A 22,646-nucleotide genomic window follows, 5' to 3' on the forward strand; every position below is an offset into this window, starting at 1 on the left:
TCTTTCTCTGAGATGAATGCTTTTCAAAATCATTACAGCCAATGAACCAGATTCTTACCCTCACCTAACCTCTGTGCCACCCTCCAAACAGAACTGTTGTTCATTGAAACAGTTGATGAGTGACTTCATGGATAGACAATCTTAATACACACACCATTTCTTAAATGAATGTAACCTGTTCTCTGTGGGCTGAGAATGAAGACAACCACTCAAGTCAAAGAGCTTTGACCATAGCAAAAAGTCTGTATCCAAAAATTGTGCCTACAATTCATTCCTTGGTGCAACAGAACTGTCAACTCTTAGCTTAGCTACTATGGAGGTAAAATCCTTTGGTGATGTGAGGGTCATTGAAGTACAGCCTTATGACAATGAACTCCAATGTCTAAAAATTGTTCTTATTTTGTGTTTGTACCACAGTAAGAGCCAAGATTTTAAGCTCTACTAAAAATAAGCAAAAAGTCTTTATCTATTTATGCTCATTTAAGAAAACTAATAGTGATATATTACTTTAAAATATCATACAGTTAATATGTTTGGAGTTATTTAAAATTTATATTGAGCCGGGCAGTGGTGGCACACACCTTTAATCCCAGCACTTGGAAGGCAGAGGCAGGTGGATTTCTGAGTTCGAGGCCAGCATGGTCTACAGAATGAGTTCCAGGACAGTCAAGGCTACACAAAGAAACTCTGTCTCAAAAAAAACAAAATAAATAAATAAATAAATAAATAAATAAATAAATAAATAGATAAAATTTATATTGAGAAAAATATATGTATTTTTAGTATTGTTGTAGACAAGCATCTACATAAGACTGTTCAATTGACTGTTGTTTTATATCAAACAACTTTTATAGTACTCTTTTATTTTATAAATTTTAAAGAATATGACAAATATTCTTTAAATATAAATAAAAAAATGATAGGTTAAAAAAAAGTACGAGCAAAAGACAAAAAAAGAAGTGAATATGTAATTTAAGAGACATGATAACTCAGGATTTCTCCCCTTTATTCTATTTTGTGGAGATTTAAAAATATATTCTCTTACCATCTAAGACAGAGAACTTTTTAATTCATTTATTCATCTGTAAATAAATATACTTTTGAACAAAAAACAAATTACACACACACACACACACACACACACACACAAAAGCCAAGCACAAAATACAAAGCTATTCAATTTTGCTATAGTCACAAACAAAAAGTAGCATACCAAAGAGTAAGAAGTTCTAAAAGTAAAAACTTCATTCACAAGGGGCAATGAGCTAAAAAGTGCCATTAAATAACCAGCATCCCAGTGGACTGTCAAAACCTACCCCGAAACGTGATCAGCTCTGCCTGAGCATCAGCACTTACACTCTGCTAGCAGATATGACACGGAGGCATCCGCCTATTTACTTTCCTGAAATAAAACTCCTAACTCAAACAATTTTTATTAAAATGTCACACAGCCCGACTGGAAACGGATTTAAAGAGATGTTCTCAATCTTTCACTGCTATAAACACTCTACTCCCGCAGTCCTGGCAAGACAATGTTTTCTCCTAAAAGATGACACGTATCTATCTGAACACTCATATGTCACCCCATGCAGACTTAGCTAAGACAGGCATACAAAACTGTTAGCCAAACAACCTCTAGTTCTGCTGTTCTGTTGCTTTCTTGCTTATTTTTATCTGTTCTGCTACCCACCGGGGTTGATGAACTACACTGGCTAGACAAAACTTGAGAGACAACTTCTCTCGCTCTTCTGAGGTGGAAGGAGAGCTTACTTTTCTGAGAATGTCTTTCAGCTGCAGATGGTCAGGAAGCAGTCTGCCAGAATACACCAACCTCTGGTCCTTTGTCAACTAGAAATGGGATAGAAGAAAGAATTCAGCTTTTTAATTACATAAATTTAAGGATGGGGATAACATGACTAAATATGGATAAAACTAAACTCTCCTTGGGGACAAATAAACAGAAAGCATATATGTTAAGTTTCACCAGGTTCTGCTGAAGGCATTTAAAGCTGAGTAAATGGCAGCATATCCATAACCAAACAAAATGTAGATCACCACCATAAAAGTTGACAAAAAGGTAAAGTACAAGCCTGTTGATTAATCAGACTGTGATATAGCACTCTTAACTAAAAGCCTTCAAGTTCATATAAGAGAAAAAGGAAAGGACTTCCTATCACTAGTCAATAGCAGATACATTTTTAAGATAACCAGTTATTTTTAACTATTTGTCAGTACTTTTTAAATATAAAATATATATAGATTTAATTTCTTCTTTCCAAATATAATACAGAAGAACTGATTGGCCTTAATTTGAAAGTCATTTGTATAACTGTTCCTGTCACTCACAAATCTACACATACTCAAAACAGCAAAAGCAACTCAACAGAAAAATCAACCAGTCCATGGAGAGTCACCCCTACATACTACCTCATAGCAGTGTTCTGGTTGGCTCTGTTACACTTTGTACTTCATGATATATTCTGCTAAAGGTCACACTATTACCACTATTTAAAATTAGTGTGTTTATGAGCCGGGCGGTGGTGGTACACACCTTTAATCCCAGCACTTGGGAGGCAGAGGCAGGTGGATTTCTGAGTTCGAGGCCAGCCTGGTCTACAGAGTGAGTTCCAGGACAGCCAGGGCTACACAGAGAAACTCTGTCTCAAAAAACAAAAAACAAAAAACAAAACAACAAAAAAAAAAAAAATAGTGACTTTGTTAGTCCTTATAGGCCTATTTGCAAACCATTCCTTGAATTCTATGAAAACAATTTATTAGTCATATCAAATGTTAAATCCAAAATCCAATCCAAATTATAAACATAATTTTAAACAAACTATTTTCAGCATGGCTATGGCAAGAGTCACATATCTAAAAGTCATAATAGATATTGTCATGCTGAGGGAGATCTATAGTTCAGGCATTCTTAGACACCTAAGACACTAAAAATTTGCAGTTATCCTTTCATGATATTTAACTGATAGACATAATTTTAGTGTGCTATATCTAAAATGGAACATGCAAATTCTTGCATTAAACCAATACAAAAGTTTTTTTTTAGTACCAAATCTTGAAATCTCTAGCCAGTACATAAAAACTGAATAGAGCTCTATATGACATTAGAAGAATATATTTGGTCTTCACCTCATTTCCTGCCTGCCCTTAACCTCTCTCTGTAACTCTAGAACAATGGTTCTCAACCTTCCCAATGCTGGGACCTTTTAGTAGAGTATGACCCCCAACCATAAACTTATTTTCATGGCTACTTCATAACTGTAATTTTGCTGTTATGAATCATTTTCTACCAGACGAAACATTTAATTGGTAGATATCTGTGTTATCTTTGTGCCCTAAAGAACAGTCCTTGTGCAAAAATTTTTATTTACTTCAATATAAAAATTCTTTTTCACAAAGTGGATGGAATGAAAAGAATCACTACCACATTAAAAAAAGAAAAAAGGACTCTCACATATTCATCATAAACAAGTGGCATTCTACAGTTCTTAATCCCTTTCCTCCCTGCCCTCTCAAGACCTCATCTCTAGTAGAGTACATTAGAGCAAATACATCTCTTTTGTCATTTGATTTGGTACAATCTCTAGAGTTTGTCACATCTAATCATGTAGCTCAACGTTTCTCACCTCACTACCCTAAAACTTCTTAGAGATAGTTTGATTCAAAACTCAAACAAGAGTCACATAAAGAGAAAGTTATCTCTCTTTAACCTTTTTTTTTTTTTTTTGAGACAAGGCCTCACATAGCCTCTGCAGGTCCTAAGCTTTCTATACAGCCATAGATGACCTTGTCAACTCATCCTCCTATGCCCTATATATAGCTACAAATGTGGTTGAACTTCTGGTTCCTTCCTCACTTCCCAAGCAAGCATTGGGATTATGAGTGTGTGCCACCATGTCACGAATGCTAGGCAAACATTTTATTGCCTGACCTATATCCCCCAAATATTTCCACTTTCTTTTCATTTGTCCTACGTATTTTTTTTAAATATTTATTTATTTTATGCATATGAGTACACTGAAGTTGTCTTCAAACATACTAGAAGAGGACATTGGATACCATTACAGATGATTGTGAGCCACTATGGTTGCTGGGAATTGAACTCAGGAGCTCTGGAAGAACAGTCAGTGCTCTTAACCTCTGAGCCATCTCTCCAGCCCCATGTTCTGTGTATTTTTAAAAGAAGTCATCTCATCTGTATTACAGCTACATTGTCCTGTTTGAGCCAAATGTATCCCCTGGTACTCTCCACTGTCGTAGTTAGTGTGGGAAGGGTAACTGAACTCAGATTAAGGTCTTTGACAAGAGTACTTTGGAATAGTGCTATGTACTTCCTGTACCACATCACTGATATTGTCTTATGTAGATTAGGATGGTGACTCTGAGTGATATTGAGCCTGATCAGTGGTTCTGAAGTTGCCAGACTGATCTGTCCCTTAAAAGTTTCCTATCTACCTTACTAGTTAGTTACCTACTTAGTTGCTCAGATCCATTCTTTCATTAGAAGTAGAAAACTCATTCACCTAGTTCCATAATTCTGTTTTTAGTATGATCGTTCCAGAACTTTATCTCATTAACACTTTGATTACCTAGTCTATATAATGAAAACCACCACAATGTACAACTACTTCCTTTGTCGGTTTTGGGGTGACGGCCCCAAGCAACCTCCAGAATGACCAGTGAGGTGCCGATGGTTTTTTTTCCCCTTTGGAATCATTATGAGTTCACAGAATTTTATGTTTTTGAATACTAACTCTTTTTTTTTCCCAATTAACCTCAGACTGTGCCATCTCTGACCACTTTAAATCCCTTTAAATTTACTCCAGTGTCATTTGACATGATCTGTCCCTGCTCTGAGTTTCCTTCCTTGCAGATACAACATGCCCTCAGTAATTTCAGCGTCTACATTTTCCAATGAGGCCTAGGATTGCCACTGATCAAGGACCTAATTGTTTTTCATTGAAATTGTACCTGAAGACAAAAGTCTGAGACCATGGAGTACTTTTGTCTTCGGTGAGCAAAGCTACAAAATAAGTTCTTACCTTAGGGGGAAATACCCTGAGTTCAGACTTGTATTTTCTATTTCACATTTTCACTTATTTGTCTTTTCCCTCACCTTTAAAACTATACTTGTTAATGGCATTAATATGCTACTTGAAAATTGATTTTATTCTATATATGATCTCAAAATAATAAACACAAGACTTTTACTAACAATTTGAATGAAGTCTATGATTTCACAAGACTTTTACTAACGATTTGAATGAAGTCTATGATTTCTGATAGTTTTTTTTCCCCTCCCTATCCTTAAGATAAATATCAGTGGGGTCAGCCAAAATATTGAGCTACATCTGGGAGCTACAATAGCACCCAGGCAAACTATGCCACAGGTACAACAGTGGCATGACTGCTGACTGTGGGATGTGGGGCACACACCATAGTGATATTTCATGCCTGCTACTGAGAACCTGGTGATAGGCTCACCTCAAGGCTAAGAAGATCAGAGTCCCTATGGAGAATCCACTACTGTTGTTCTGCTAAGTGTATATGGTGTCCAACTGCCTTTTAAATATTTATGTTTAATACAGATTAGTGCTGTTCTCAACCTTGTCAGAGAAGCTTCTGTTTGCAGTGGAAAACAGTGAATTTAGACTCATAGCTGGTCAAAGGGCTGAGAATATAAGATTGATGAGAGTTCAGTCTGAAACAGGACATCTATATCGCCTTCCTCCAACAAGACTCAGAAAGACATTGTAGATGAAGGGATGCACAGCACGCAAAAGCTAGAGAATGGAAAGAAGTATGAAAGACTATCTTCTGGATGTGATATGGCTAGGCAACCACAAATTTACAGCAGCAGAGATTATCTCAACAAGACTGGGCCTGGGGAGGGATTCATTAGCCCACTCCTCCCTGAGGGGCTATGGGCAGTTAATGGTTGCTGGAAAGGGAGCAGAATATTCCTCAGTGATATAAACATTTATAAGTGGCCGTTGTTCAAGTAAATAAAATTTCAGTCCCTTTATAACTGCATTCACCTTCTCATTATATGAATACACATACATAGTTCTCTTTTCCTTCTTACATAAAAGGCAGGAAGCCAATTGTGCTTGTTTTCTGATGTCATGCTTTCTCAGTTTATCTTGCAGATAACACCTTAGGCATATACAAGCAGCTTCAAAATTCTTTTTGACAACTCTATAATATTCTATTGTACCTAAGTGCCAATAAATTTATGTATATTTATTCAAATATTTTCAGGCTTCTTATATACAGGGACCTTCTCCCACATTAGTCTATTTATCTCTGCATTCCTTGCAAAGCACCCTAAGAAAAGACCACTAGGAATGCCAGTGAACATTGTAATGTAAGGTAACGAAACAATCTTGGTAGAATAACAGCTATCAAAAACAAAAACAAAAAACACTCCAAACCAAACCTAACTGGAACAGACTCAAGAGAAAAGAAGAGCAATATAATAAAACAGTAACGATATAGAACTAACAGGGCACTTTAGAGAAAGGAGATGTATTTTCAAAAGAGAAAATATATTCTAGAGAAGGTCAGCTCTCGAATTTTTTTCTTTTGTGGTTTTAGCTCAAACATTTTTCTTTTTCTTTCTTTTTCTAGAAGAAAGAAATAACATTTGTATGCCAAAAGGAAGAGTCTAGTAGAAAGAAAAAATTGCAGAATAGAAAATATAGAATACCAAGAGCAACACTGTTGATTTGCTACTAGCAACTAGGGAATGGAGTCTTGTGTGTAGAGGCTGGATTCACAGACTATAGTACAGGTATATGTATGAGTCAGGAAATGTGTACAAGGCCCTATACACACCACCCTGTGCCTTGAATTTCTAATCTACAAAGGAGGATAAAAACAGTATTTACTACACAGGCTGGAGTCTAAGAACACAGGATATATCAACCTCTTAAAGCAAAGCACACTATTCAGGGATCCACAGATGTTAATTTCTGGTATCTTGTATCACATGGTTTCATGACACCCTACAGGATTCTGTGAAATAGTTGGGAAGTTATGTCTAGCATTAAAGCAAACATTCAGGATGTTCAAGAACACAACTGACAAAAAACCAAACTTGGCTAAAGCTTCAACTGGCTGAACAAGAAAGTCTTGACCCATACTAAAGCAACTTCCCAGTCTCAGTTTCAAATGGCATTTCTAATATCAATACAAGTCCTTAACTTCCTCTGTACAGAGAGAAAAAAAATTTGATGTTGGCAAAATGTCCATGTCCAAAACTTAAGTCATTTGACCTTGGATTTGTAGTGGAAAACGCCATGTTTGCCAAGTGTTTCTAAGTAAGTGACCTGTACATTCTCTACTTCCCTTCTAAATAGAGGAGCTCTAGATTATTAAAACTGTAACAGTAATGTAATTAATCAGAAACTATTGCTTCTGAGAAATAAATAAAAATGTTAGAAAATGCAGTATTAAGGATCACTCACACACACACACACACACACACACACACTTCCAGTATAATCCACTAATCTATTCAATGTTAACAATACATATTAAGTACGCTAGACAATCAATTTTATAATTTAGACTAAGATTAAATTTTCCCAGAGGCAGTACTTTCAGACACTTTAGTCTTCAGAAACACATGCTTAAAAAACTTACAGTATAAGTTACAACATATTTAGCAGTATTACTCATTTTAAAACACAAGTCCTAAGACTAGGGAGATGGCTCAGTCAGTAAAATGCTTGCCATTCATGAATGAGGACCTGAGTTTGGATCCCTAGCACACACAAAAATCTAGGCACAGCAACACACACCTGCAATCCCAATGCTCAGGAGACAAAGGCAGGTAGATCCTGGAGTTCCCTGACAAATCAGTGAGTTCCCGTTCAGTGAGAGTCCCTGTCTCACAGGCTGGGCAAAGGGCTCAGCCATTAAGTGAGCATACTGCTTGCATTAGTTTGCTTTACTATTGCTATGATAAAACACTGAGCTAACAACCTGAGGAGATAAGGGTTTAACTTATCTTACAACTACAAGTCCCACTCCATCACTGAGAAAGTCAGGCCAGGAACCTGGGAGTCAGGAACTGAAGCACAGGTTACAGGTGAACGCTGCTAACTAGGCTTGCTTTCCATGGCTCGCTCAGCTTGTTTTTATACAATCCACAAGCACAGCTCAGAAGTGGCACTCCCACAGCTGGCTGAGCCTTCCCACACTCATCTTTAACTAAGAAAGTGTCCAGACTTACAGGGCAATATCTCTGATGGAGACAAAGTCTCAATTGAAGTTACTTCTACTCAAATGACCTTAGCTTGTGTCGAGATAAGAACAAAACAAACACAAACTAAAAAACAAAAACCCTAACCAGAACACAGCTTTTGCATAGGACCCAAGTTCTGTTCCCAGAACCCACTTGGGCATCTCACAATCGCCTATAACTCTAGCTACACAAACGCCTAAAAAATTAAATTAAAAAATTAATAACCAAAGTACTAAAATTTCATAACTATAGAGTGACCATCCAGACTATGATAATGACTTCTATATCAAAGATAAAATTTCAAAATCAAGTATTTTTAAGAATTCATAAAAACTATGGGTCTCTTAAGTGAAAGTATGCATAATTACTAAATTTAAGAAGTAACCAGTTGTAATGATGTACACCATTAGTCTCAACACTCGGGAGGCAGAACCAGGCAGATCTCTCAGTTCAAACCCAGCCTGGACTATATAAGTACCAGGACAGCCAAGGCTATACAGAGAAATCTTGCGTCAAAAATAAAATAAATGATCTAGTGCATATCCCATTTCAGCTAAAAATGTCATCTAATGACTAAGTTAATAGCCCAGAGAGAATGTCTTTCCTCAAAAATTCTTAAAGCTTATCTACTGAACAGCACGATGGGACAGTGACCGACGACTAATCTTTTACAGACCGAGTGTAAGACTCACAAGCACCCAATACAAGGTTCTGATATTTTCAAGGTGATACCACAGCCTTCCCCATTTCTATCGCTGCAAGCCAGATTAAAGGTTCTCATTTCAATAGTATCATTGGTCTTTGACCCTATGGCCTTTTGCTCTATTGTCTATCCAATACAAAAGGCCATTTTCTTCTCCTTCCATCCAAGTGCTGTTTCTTTCAGACTGAAACCCATATATCCAACTGCTAAGATATGTGACATGGTCTATGTTTTAATAGGCAACTCATGGGTAAAACACCAACAATGAAAACCAAATGCCAAGTCCCCCTTCGAACCTTTTTCTTTTTCCCTATGCTAACCCAGCTGCCAAGGTTCTTAAAGTGAAATACCTGGACATTGCCACTCCCTCTTTGATCTTGCCTCCTATATGTAAATGGAGTCAGATCTGTTAAGAATATCAGCTCAGCTCTATCCTTACCTATTTCTACTGGCCAATGCCCTAATACAAATCATTCTCATGGCTATGCTTTTACAGCAGCCTCTCAGCTCATTTTCTTGCTTCCCTTCTAAAGTCAGAAGCTATAGTGATCTTTTAAAAATACCAATCAATCCTGACCCACTCTAAAATTTATGGGATTTAATTCTAATTCAGAAAAAGAATTTATTATTATTACTGAGATGTGTGAAATCATGAGAGATGAAGTGGGGCAGATATATGCCTTTACCCAGGCTATCTCACAGGCCTATTAATTCTGATTCCTTACTTGTGGTTAGTCCTGATTTCTTGTTTCTCTCCAACCTCTAGCAGTCTTTCCTGTTCCACTCTCTAGCCAAGCTAACATTCACTTAAATTCCCAAGTTCTTTCCCAACTTGAACACTCAAAGCCTAATTTTAGATCCTGACTTTAAAACAGCCTCAGCCAGGCCTTCCTGACTTCCCAACTTAGCAGTTTCTCCTTTTACTCATCCTGTGTCTTTCCATCCTGAAACAAACCACAATCACCAAGTTTATTTACATGTTTGTGTCCCTAGGAGAAATGCGAATGTGAAGAATGAAAGGGTCCATTATCCCTTTTGTTCATTTGTGTTCCTACAGCCTAGCTCTTGCCCAAGTAGACACTAAATGCAATGTTAAATGAAATACTGAAAGTTCAAAATAGTTTGCACATCTTTGGGGGGAAATTTCATTTTATCTTTATTTTCAAGTAATTAAGGAATAAAATGAAATATTCTATTAATCACACTGGCTACTTTGAAACACTAGAACAAAATCCACTTGGCTAATTTCTACAAATGATGTACTAATATGAACAGATTATAAAAGAACAATTGTGTGTTAGTATTTTAGCATTTCCACCTAAATAATGGTTCATAGCAAGAAAACATTAATTTTCAGAGAAGCAGAACACAGAAAATGTATGAAAATCACAAGGAAACCTAGCTAGAATATGTGGAACTAAAGTAAATGCAGACATAGGGTGATTAGAACTCACACATCACTGATGGTGTAAAATGGTGTGGCTACTATTGAAGACTTTAGCAATTGCTTAGAAGTGAGAAATAGCCCCCCTAAGACACAATACATACATCCAATTACATCCCTAGGTATATACCACAAAAAAACTGAAGTCAAATGTCCACATCAACACTTAGATAAGAATGTTCATAACTTCATTGCTAATAATGACCAAAAAGTAGGAAGAACCCAAATGTCCACCCTCTGCTAAGTGAAAACAAAGTATAAGCATGCACACATACAGTGACATATTCAGCCATAAGAAATGCTGACTCATGTTATAACACACATCACTGCTAAGTGATGCTAAGTAAGAGATACCAGATATAAATGCCATATATCTATGTACCCTTTACCTGGAATGCCCTAAATAGGAAAGATTAGTGGTTACCAAGAGGTTAGAAACAAAGAATAGGAAGTGAGGCATTTGGGAGGTAATGAAAACGTGCTGCAGGTAGGTAATAGTGATAAGTATAAAAATACAAAAAGCCACTGAGTTGTATAATTTAAATGACAAATCTTACAGTATGTGAATTATAATTTGCTAAAATATTGTTGCTTTCAACTGAATATTCAAATGCATTCAGATCATCCTAAGTTTTTAAAAGAAAAATGAATTGATTTTGAAAATATAAAAAAATGAGTTTTTCATATGCCTAAATTAGGTAAGTGACTTAAAACTTTTCCTTGTTTAAAAAAAAAAAAAGTTGGGCTGGTGAGATGGCTTAGCGGGTAAGAGCACCAACTGCTCTTCTGAAGGTCTTGAGTTCAAATCCCAGCAACCACATGGTGGCTCACAACCACCCATAATGAGATCTGATGCCCTCTTCTGGTACATCTGAAGACAGCTACAGTGTACTATTTATAATAATTAATAAACCTTTTTTTAAAAAGTTATTTCAACTTAAGTACCACTGAGCTGAAGTCTGAGGCAATCCAGGTGATAGTGAACCTATGTACGATGAGTTGCTTTGGCATAATCCCCAGCATTACCCAAAGTACAGAATTTGAGATCTCAATCAGAGTGTAACTTGAACAAATAATACAACCTCATTTATTCATCTTTTTCCTTGATTGAAATCCTACTTCTCTGGAGTGTGAATATGATCAAAACACATTGTATAAAAGTCTGTAAGAACAAATTTTACAATGGGGGAGGGGAGAAAATTTACTTCTCTAGTAGTTAAGACAAGCGATGCTAGCGTCTATCACAAAGCCCCAGATCTCAGTACCTTAACACTAAAAATGAACTCTGCACTTTAAGAATTAAGAAGACTCAGTATTAGCAAGTCAGAAGTACTGAACTGTTTCTATGGCTCTGCAGCACAAAAATCAACAAAACCATCAGTCAGTAACACTATTCTTCTTAGTATTCACTCCTACAACCAACAGTCAGCCAATCCCAGGAAGATCCCGATGGGTCTCTCAGGAACCTAGAGGCAAAGCTATTGTACTCAAACATCTGCTTAACCAGTTGGGCAGAAAAACTCTGCTACCTACATAATGGACAGAAATGAAAGCATGAAACCTGACAGAATATTAAAAAAAAAAAAAATACTACACTGGACAAAGTTGTTTTTTTTTTTTTTTTTTTTTTAGAACAGAAATAGATTTGAACCACAGCCCAAGTATATAGGACAGAGAAGTTCCTGAGCTCAGAATTCTAGATTTCATCCTGTGTGCTCACACTGAACTTGGCTACACTGACTGGCCAGTAAACCAAGGAATCCTGTCTCTACTTCCCCACAGCTAAGATTACAGGCATGTGTGAATCCTTATCCCGCTTTTATGAATATCCTTGGCTCGAATCTGAAATGTCCTTGAAGATCAATGCATTGGATTGGTTATCAGCTGATGGGGCTTTTAGGAAGTAATAGACTAATCTACTAATAGAGTCAAATTGATGACTTTACAAGATACGATGGAAAGTTGGATGTGGGACATCATTTGGACAAAGGTTTTTCAAGGTATGTGTCCTGGAATGGTGTGCATCCAATGGTCTTTTCTGACCTTCTTGGGTACATATGGTGCACAAATATGCTTAAGGGAAAACATGCATACATAAAAATCTAGAAATTTAAACAAAATATTCATAACAGCCTGGCACATATGAATTTATAAAACCAACTATATTTTCATACTTCAAAAGAGTCACTATTATGGAAAGATTGAAGTTTATACATGTATATATAGGTATGAATGTATGTGTGTGTACACATATATATGCATGTCTATATATGTATATAGACAGGCAGACAGAGGACTAAATTGGTCTCTCATATAAGACTTAAAAAAAAATCATGTCAAATAGAGAAACAAAATCTCCACATATTTGTCCTCAAATTTGGGTCCTAGCCTATAATGTATACATTTACACAGGTTAATAGGTATTACTGTAGGTACAGTATAAAATTTTAAAAGGAGACTAAGAAAGCTATAGATAATAAGGAATGATAGAATGTAGGCAAAAGAATGGCCACTTTATCTATATAGTAGTTTACTGAGATCTATAGAGCTTGTGACCGGGCAAATATTTGTGTTATTCATTAAACTAGCTGTGAGATCCTTCTATTTCTACATTAGTCAGAATAAAGTGACTTATTTTAAAAAAGACTCTGCCTCAAACAAACGAACAAACAAAAAAAGGAAAAAAGAAAAAAAAACCCTCTCTATACTAAAAAATCATATCCCCATTACACTCAGCTTTGGCATAGTCAAATTCCACGTAAGTTCAAACTTTAAAATATGTGAATTTTTAAAATATATGCTGATTCAACAAAAGTAATAATGAAAGTAATCTCTAACTGACTGGTAAGTTCTAGTAAGTGGCATACATACAAGTACTTTAAAAATAGAAACTATTACATTTCATTTCCCACACAGCTCAGTCATGAGTGTTTAATGGATTTCAAGAGTAAATACAAGGAGGCACATGAAATATGGATTCTGTGAAAAATACATTTTAAAAACTTTTAAACATGTCTCTCCAACTAAATTCACTCAGACTAAAGGCCTGGGAGATTTAGAAATACTGTAAATGGAAGTGTGGTTAACCAAACTGCCTCCAGCCGCTATCTCCTTACAACAACAAACAGTATACAGAATCTTCAGAAAATACATTGCCTAGAATTCCAAAGGCATATGCCCTGATTAAAGGTTCCTACTCACGGGCCACTCAACCACATCAAGTATATATACAACAGAGAATGACAAAGTACAGAAATTAAAACATAGTAAGGAGTTAGACCAATGCAATATGTCCTACAGTCTTAAAATATTGTTTCCACAGTTTTCTATAGTTTTATCAGAATAAACAGTAATAACCACACAGTAAGCTGATTAGGTGCTAGCACAATAAACGCCATGTTACTCAACTATGTAGTTTTTAGGTATCATAGCATCCAAATGTGTATCTTCTCCTTACATTAAAAAAAAAAAACAACTTTTTAACATGTGTGAGTATTTTGCCTTCACATATGCCTATGTACCATGTGTGTTCCTGATGCCCACAGAACCCAGAAGAGGACATCACATCCTTGAACTGGAGTTTGAGACATTTGTGAGCTGCCATGTTGGTGCTGATAATCAAACCCAGATCCTCTGCAAGAGAAACAAGTGCTCTTAACTGCTGAGCCATCTCTCTAGCCCCATGTATCTTTTAAAGTTCATTTCATTGTTTTCTATTTATAGGTATATATATAAATGATAGTCAATCATATACATATGAGACAGCTTTCATGTCATTGTATACAACCATATGTGAGGGGAAGAGCAGGCACGTAGAGGGAGAGGTGCATGTGTGGGTGGTTGTGTGTGGTGTGTGTGTGTGTGTGTGTGTGTGTGTGTGTGTGTATGACTAAGGACCTCGCCTTTCAAGTCAAACCAACTTGTATTCAAATCAAAATTGTACTTGAATTCTATGACCTTAGGTAAAAGAATAATCAAGACTCTATTTCCCCACCTATAAAAGAGCTAACATCACAAGATGTCTACGACAAATAAACATAACACAAGCATTTAGTAGATTACCGGTTTAAATGGCAGTTTAAAATCAGAATAATTAAATAAAAACATTTTAGACAGATCAGGATTACATAGAGAAATTTAAACTTAAACCTCTAGAACCCCCCAAAAGCATTAATGTATTATTAAACAAAATTGTACATTTTATTTTCCCAAGAAAAAGATATAAGGATAAGACTACAAAACACTGAAGTAAATTTTAATCAGCAGCATTAAAAAGTTCAAAATTCTATTTTTCATCATCTTCACATTAAATCTGACAGTACCATTTGTTCACAAAGTGTTTCTTAAAATCTAACCCATCCTGCTAGATGACATGATGCCTTCTTACATTTATTGAAATAAGACAACTGTCTGATGATGCAAAAAGTATTCATGTATGTGGGTTCTATCGCCTGGAAATCAACAGTCCTGAAGTGGTCAAGCATCTACATTTTTAAAATGAGCTAAGTAAAGTAGTAGGGAATTATAAATAGCAAACAAAAAAAGTTCCAAAAGCTACAAAGACACACTATTTCCACTGAAGAAAAGAAATTTTTCCTTCTTTTTGGATTGCAGAATGTTAAATTCTAAGAACAGAACCAATGCACTTGGTTCTATTCTTGCTTAATTCCAAGAGAACATTAAAGTAAAAGAACAGCTTGAAAAGACAGCACAAGCCTCCTGAGCCAATCAGGGAAGATAGAAGGCCTACGTACTGAAAGTGATTAGTTATGTACCACCATAAACAGCAAAGACAGAGGTAAGTACCCAGAGGTGAGACACACAATCACAAGGCATCCTGACAACAAGCACTGTTGAAAGAGAATGCCTTCAACATCAAATTCAGGGTAGGTCAACTCCATTCCTAGCTACTGTTCGCCAATAAGAACAAACAGTAAGTTACATATCTGATAACTAAGTCCAAGTTCAGACTAGAATCCAACACTCAAGAAACAGTGACCTTTTGACAGGTATTTTCAACATTCTGTAGGAATTACTGAAATTTAAGAATGATTATTTCACACTTCAGGCCCATTTTAGGACTGAAAAACTAAACCCATCAATAATAGCAAATGTCCTATTAAAATATACTTTATAATTATCTAAAACACTATGAACATGAACGACTGCTTCCCAATTCCTAAACCAATTACCAATATCTTTAGAAGTTAACTGAGTTCCAAGAGCTCAGTTCCACATAGGAAGTTTTTAATGATTTATAAACACTTTTCACATATTTAAGACAAATGTTTAAATTCTTAACTGGAAAATATCTTCCCCTCCATGCCCACTAAATATATAGTCTTTTTACTTATAGCTGCATTGCTAATTATTATAGTAGTATAATGCTTTGGATCATTTGTACAACTTTAACTCTAAAAGAATGGTAATTGTCGTGGGGGGTTGGGAAGGAGGAAAGAGAGAGGAGGAGGAGAAAAGAGAGAGGAGGAGGAAGAAGAAGGAAGAAGAGGAAGGAGAAGAGGAGGAGCAATAGCATCAGGGTAGAGTCATGTATACCTATAGTCCCATAACTTGGGAAACTGAGATGGGAGAATCACTTGAGCCCAGGGATTTGATATCATGGGATATAACACAGTAAGACCTTGACTCAAAAGGAAGGTGTAGCATGCACATATGTAGAATACAATACTTAAAACTTTTAAAGGGCCAATGTGAGTCATCCTGGGCAGTCATATGAATCTAAATTCCTGTTATAATCTTAACTACAAAATGTTTGGATTCCAAATAACTTTACAAAGACAACATCTATGCCTCCAACTTCTAGAGCTGATGTCTTCTATAGCTACAGGGTACCACTACTACAGTTACTTAACAACTGTGATATTGCAACATAATCTCATGTGATAAGTCAGAACAGAAACCTGTTGAGTCTAATACACAGAGTTTTCAACCTAGAAATGAACTTGACAGGATATTACAATCTACTCAGAAACTTGCTGGAGAAATGCTATGAGGTTAAGTCATTAACGATAGTATGTGGTGCAGCCTCTGAAAGAACCTCCAGTGTCTACGAGACAGACAATCTAGCAAGTGATCTCCTCATGCAGAAGTGTCCACGGAGCAGTACCAGTGCTCCACTAGTGACTACCTGTGCAAGGGTAACCTCCAGCCTCAGAAGGCTTGTCTCAGGGCAGATAAAACATAAAGGCTTCACATGTCTATCTTACACAGTGTTTTTGTTTTGAAGAGAAAAATTCTAGAGTAACACTAAATTTGTTTTGGTTTGGAGGACAGGATCATGTTAGCTTCAAACTCACTATGTAGCTAAAATGACTCTGGAATACTGATCCTCAGATTCTAGATTCTCAAGTGCTAAGATTATACATTAGGCTTAATGCAAATTCCTGATCCACACACGGAAGACCAAGAGTATGAACTGTGTAACAGTATAACACATAGATTTCACCCGAGTACATACCATACAGGTGTTTACAGGCTTAAAATGTACTTTAAAACAGTAGTTTATGGTCTATATACACTGTATGGTATATATCATATATATGGTACATATTATGTATGTACTATAAAGATATATATAGACTTAAGAATGCACTTTAAAATTTTGGGCTGTGTTATAACAGTACTGTGGAAATCTATGCCTTTCAAGTACAACTATTCCCACAAGGTGCTTTCTATTTTTAAAATTTGGGAAATCAAAAATATATAAAAGAAAATTCTCATAAATGTCAATTTCTCTGGAAATTGTTATCCTCATTGTCTAAATCTTAACTGTCAAACTTAGGCTTTGAATAAGGAAAAGCTCTAACTTTGTAAGTACTTTGTTCCAACTACTTAACTTAGTGTTCTCCCATATACTAAAAATATTTGTGTCACAAACTCAGCTAATGCCAAATGAGTTTTAAAAAACACCCTCCAGATTTTGCAATAAGCCAATCCAGTGGTTATTCCGGAAGTCTAAATCTTAAACAATACTGCAACAGACAAGGTTCTAACTCATAAACATCTTAACAGCTACTGATCAAGCATCGTTTAGTCATTTCAGACCACAGACAGGCCTAAAAAGCAGTTGGTGCACCACCAACCAGCTGGTGGTAAATATGCCAAAATACTTCCCACCCTAAAATATGTCTCTTTATTATTTTAAAATAAGATTTAGTAGCTGAATACTAGATAGTCAAGAATGAAAAAGTTATACAATACAGAACATGAAAGTCACTTTAATATCCTCTATATGACATACTTCTCCCATACTATTCCAAGACTTACTAACTATATCCTTTCAAATCTGAATTAAAGGAGAAATGGCTCCATTCTGTTTAACTTTCCAATACCAAGATATAGTTAAGAGCTGGAAACAAAGCCATACTGATTTGAGACAAATGGATGATACAACAGAAAACAAAGCAGGCATCAAATGACTGGGTTATGTGGAAGGGCTGCACTTCTCTCAATGTGTGTATCCTCTTCAGGAGAAGTGAGGTGGGAGGTGGGAAACAAAGTGAATTTGCAACTTAGAAGCACTGCAATGAATGATGGTTAAAGAATAATTTTTGCTAAGTCACATACTTATTCCAAGAGGAAAAAAATTCTCTTCACCACGAACAAATTTCTGAGCCTAGAAAGCAACAAAGGTTCTAATATGGACAGTGATTCTTTATCTAAAAACAAAAAGATCATCTGACATTCACATTTGATGACTTTAAGTTCCATGGAAGATAGTCCCTTTGCTGTAACTGCAAATTCTTGTCTCTTGGTATTTCTGTATACTCACTAATTAACTGAACCTCATTAGGAAGATAATGATGGATCACTCTGGAGACACCTGCAACATCAGAACCAAAAGTATTTCGAATGAAGACCTATTTGATTGCCGAGGAAGGGGCAAGCTGGGAGAAGGGAAGTACCAGGTTCACAGGGCAGCAGGTCAGAGCAGCTGCGTCCAGTTTTTACACTTACTGGTTTGCTAGGGTACACGTTAGATAGATGCGTTTTTAGTTTCCCCACGGTCCAGTTCAAGAAGCAGCTAATAGTCTGGTCACTGTATTTCTGATTCGGTGCTTTAATGATGAGAGTCACGGGAATCTCCATCCCACTTTGGTCCATGGTGCTCTCAAAGTCGGGCAGTCTAGCGGCGCTGAAGCTAAGCCCAGGGGGGCGGCCACGGCTGGGATGGGTACAGAAGTGAGTTCTCAATATTCCCGGTCCAAATCAGTCACAAGCACATCGGGCGATACGAAGGCCATCGCCGGTACCAACGATGGACGGTGGCGGTGGTGGCAGCAGGCTCTGGGTGCCGGGCCGGGTGCGCAGCTGTCCCCGCCAGGTCTGGGCTCCGCCAGGCTCCAGACTGCGGAGGGAGGCGGGCAGACGACCTGGGGAGGACGCGAAGGGGAGGCCGCGGCGGACGGCTCAGCGCCCCGCCCCTGCGGCGACCCCCGAGCTGAAACGCAACAAGGCCCCACGCGAGCACCAGCGCAGCCTGGGCGGCTGAGGGGCGGCGGCCGGAGAGCGAGCCTGGGAGGAGGAAGGCGGTGGCGGGGAGCGAGCTGGGATGGGGTGGGAACGGCCGCAGAACGAGCTTCAAGAAAGGACGGCGTCCAGAGAGCAAGCCTGAGACAAGCAAGGCCGCGGCCGGGGAGGAGCGAGCCCGGAGGAAAGAAGGCCGCGGCCGAGAGCGAGCCTGAGGAGAGCAAGGCGGCGGCTCGGAACACAGCGAGCCCGAGGGAAGGAAGGCCAGCCGGCTGGCGCCGCGCCTCCGCGGGACGCTCCCTTCCTGCTCCGCGGCGCTCGCCCTCCCGGTGTCGCGAGGCGGCGCGGTGGCAGCGGGTGCTGGGCCGCTGACGCGGCCTGCCCTCCCGAATGCGGCTAGGCAGTCCCCGCAGGCGCGGCCAGGCGGCAGGTGGCAGGCACGGGAGGGCGGGGACGGAGCCGCGGCGCCGCGCGAGCGCCCCAGACTGTTGTTGGGAGGAGGGTCGGGGTCCCGGGCAAGCCGGAAGGCGCGAGGCGGAAGTGCGTCACCCGCGGCACTGCCTGTCGCCTGGGTCAGCCCCGCCCTCAAGGCCTGCTGGCCGACCGAGAGGCCCTCGGGGCACCCGGTCCCTCCCGTGGCGCGACCGCTGGCGTGGCCAGCGTTAGTGTACCCCGCCTCCAGCACACCCCGCGAGAGCGTAGGAAGTGCTTCGTCTCAGGAGCTGGCTCGTCTCAGAGTTAATAGTACATCTTTCCTGATGCTGAGTCAAACTTAGGCTCTAATTTTCCTGGGTGTCAGCTGACTGCAAAACACTGACACGCGTCCTGGAGGGAGCTCGGGCTGAGCCAAGGCTTGGGAGCCGATGAGTAAGTGAGCTGGGAGTGTAAAGCCAGGCATGTGGAAGAATATGGCTGTCTCTCAAGCCTCGGTCTGCCCCGGTTCCTTTAATTCTCACAAAAAAAAAATGTGTCAAGTTCTTCAACTGAGTTCAGTACCGTGGGGCATGAAGGTGTTCATTGCCTGACTTGCAGTTTACCCTTGGCAATGCAAGGGTGAGTCCACTGTTGCTCCCTGCCCCGTTCATTTTTGGCACTGGTTTAAGGAGCCATACAGTATAAAGTTTTCTTTATGTACGTTTTCTTAGCTTCCTCCAAGTGGAGGGAGGGGTTTTCAGGAGCTGGTCCCTTTTTTTGCCCTTCAGGAGAGACTTCAAGCTACCACTGGATTGGCAACCAAGGGAAAATTCTTCTCTGTAATTAAAAGGGCAGAATCCCCTAAAGCAGTGGTTCTCAACCTGTGGGTCATGACCCTTTCTTAGTCACTGCTTATCAGATATTTACATTGTGATTCGTAACAGAAGCAAAATTACAGTTAATGAAGTAGCAACAATAATTGTGTAGTTGCGGATCACAACATGAGGAACTGTATTAAAGGGTAGCAGCATTAGGAAGGTTGAGAAAGCCTACCTAACACCTTCCCTCCCTATACAACCTTGTATTTATGTTAGGATACCCTAGATGCTATAGGCTGCACTGTCTTAAATTCTGTTCTTCAGTAAGACTGAAGTCCTCCATGTCTAGTCACTGTGACCATACCACCTAGACTCAAGATGTTCCATAAGACCATTCTTTACCGAAGTCACTCCTGTGAAACTTAATTCTAGACAAACCCCTTTTCCAGGCTTCCTGAAAGCTAGTGGCTATTTGATTTTGAACAGCTTATCTGTTCGACTTACATGAAGCAACAAAGAAGGAGGAGAAGAGAAAAAGGTCAAATAAAGGAGGCTAGGTCTTTATGACACTATGATCTGTCTTCACAAGGTTGTCTCATATCAGAATCCTGTTTAACCCAGGAACTCCCTATAACCCCCACCAACCAGTCCTGTAGCTCCTTTCATGTGACTCAAGCTTCCAAGAATCCTTTACAGCTGATGTAACCTTCTCATGAAGCACTATAAAATGTACGTTAGCCACAAAATGTTCATAATTATTAAGACATTTTGGTATTTCACAATGGTAAGTAGAGTCCACCGAAGATTTACTGGCAGAGACAAAAAACATTAAAACAAAATGATCAAGAAATTAAAATATCTGGGGTGATTTTAAACCTTATAACCTCTTGTATTAAAAGGGGTTCCTAAAAATAATTTTACTCCTGTTGAACTGGGGCACATTATGCAAATATTCCATTTTATTAAAACATGTAGCTATAGAAGGCAGGAGTGGGTGGGTGAGTGAGTGAAAAAAAAAAAAAAAAAAAACCCTCATAGAAGCCGGGGAGCGGGGAGGAATAGAATGATATTGGAAATGGCGGTCTCCGAAATATTGGTACTATTTGGCTTTGAACTTGGGATAACTAAATAGTAACCGTTGGTGGATCGTGCCTTGAAAGACACTGGCATGCTTGCTGAAATCTCTCTACAAGTTGCAGATAAAATTTGAAAATGCCATTGCACTGAGCATGGGGTCCCCAATGGAGAAAGGACTGAAGGAGCTGAAGAGGTTTTCAACCACATAGGAAGAATGACAATATCAACCAACCAGAGCTCCCAGGGACTAAACCACCAACCAAGGAGTACACATGACTCCAGCTGCATGTGTAGCAGAGGATGGCCTTGTCAGGCATCAATAGGAGGAGAGGTCCTTGGTCCTATAAAGGCTCAATAGATGCCCCAGTGTAGGGGAATGAAGGGTGGGGAGGCAGGAGTGGGTGGGTGAGTGAGTGAAAAAAAAAACCCTCATAGAAGCCAGGGAGCGGGGAGGAATAGGAGGTTCTGGGAAACCAGGTAAGGGGATAACACTTGAAATGTAAATAAATTTAAAAAAATAAATAAATAGAAAAAATTGAAAATGCAACAGAACAATTGTATGTGTCACTTACAATTTGTTACTAAAGACATTCTAAGAAAAACACTTGCTTTTCAGTTATTTGAATTTTTTTGGTGGGTTTTGCTTTATTATTGTCCCCATTGCTCTCTTAAAGAGTACAGTGGCAACAGATAATGAAAACTTTGTGATTGTTGATGAATTTTCTTCAGCAATATTAAGTTTTCTGAGCACTTAAGTTAGTGATTCAGGTTGATTTCTGTCCATGAGGTGGTGCTCGTTTAGAAAAAAAAAGTACAAGAAAATTATTTTTAACAAGAAGGTAATTTCCAGTATTTGTGGAATTTGCTTACTTCTGGTTCTTTTTTAATCAGCAAGGGGAAAGGCAGCAGGGAAAAAAGTGTATACTGGCTCATTCTGTGAGATTCTAGCTGCTTCTAAAAATTCAAAATCTACCTTCTAGGAATCTAAAATACTTGCAGGATGTTGTTGGTATATGCTTGTTAGCTGATCGTTTGGCTAGTTGGTTGGTTGATACATTTGTTACCATCTTGGGACAAAAGGCTCTGTCAAGTATTTTGCAGTTGCAGATTTGAAAAGTGATACTGGCTTTCTGGCTTCTGATTCTTCTATTTTTCTTTCATTACCTTTAACATTTTTTTTATGATGCCATGCCACAAAATATGTAATCAATTGTAGTGCAATTTTCAAAAAACTGAACACCTGTAGTACTGAAAACCTATGAAAATTAGCTCATTTCAGCACTATTTTTAAAAACCTTAATTGGTCTCAGATGTTTAATTATAAATCATCTTATAGAAAATGGAAAAGACCTATCCCAGTGGTACATACTTATAGTCTCAGCTATAAAGCTGAGACTGAAACAGGAGGATCAGTAGATCTCAAGAGTCGAGGAC

At 38.4% G+C, this 22,646-nt stretch overlaps 1 protein-coding gene and 1 long non-coding RNA gene across 2 annotated transcripts in view; one reads left to right on the forward strand and one right to left on the reverse strand.

Moving 5' to 3' along the window:
• Herpud2 (HERPUD family member 2) overlaps positions 1-19,427 on the reverse strand; it is a 49,191-nt gene extending 29,764 nt beyond the window's left edge. The window contains exons 1-2 of the mRNA XM_031343349.1: positions 18,391-19,427; positions 1,771-1,848 (exon numbers count right to left, since the gene is read on the reverse strand). Of these exons, the coding sequence (XP_031199209.1) occupies positions 1,771-1,848; positions 18,391-18,537 (225 nt within the window). The 5' untranslated portion in view covers positions 18,538-19,427. The remainder of the gene's footprint in view (positions 1-1,770; positions 1,849-18,390) is intronic.
• On the forward strand, positions 15,093-18,389 carry LOC116072105. The gene is made up of 2 exons (XR_004111314.1): positions 15,093-15,211; positions 18,227-18,389. It is a non-coding gene; the product is annotated as an uncharacterized LOC116072105 (long non-coding RNA).
• Positions 19,428-22,646: the final 3,219 nt, after the last annotated feature.

Source organism: Mastomys coucha, unplaced genomic scaffold (genome assembly GCF_008632895.1).
Source record: "Mastomys coucha isolate ucsf_1 unplaced genomic scaffold, UCSF_Mcou_1 pScaffold23, whole genome shotgun sequence".
Taxonomy (NCBI): Eukaryota; Metazoa; Chordata; class Mammalia; order Rodentia; family Muridae; genus Mastomys; species Mastomys coucha.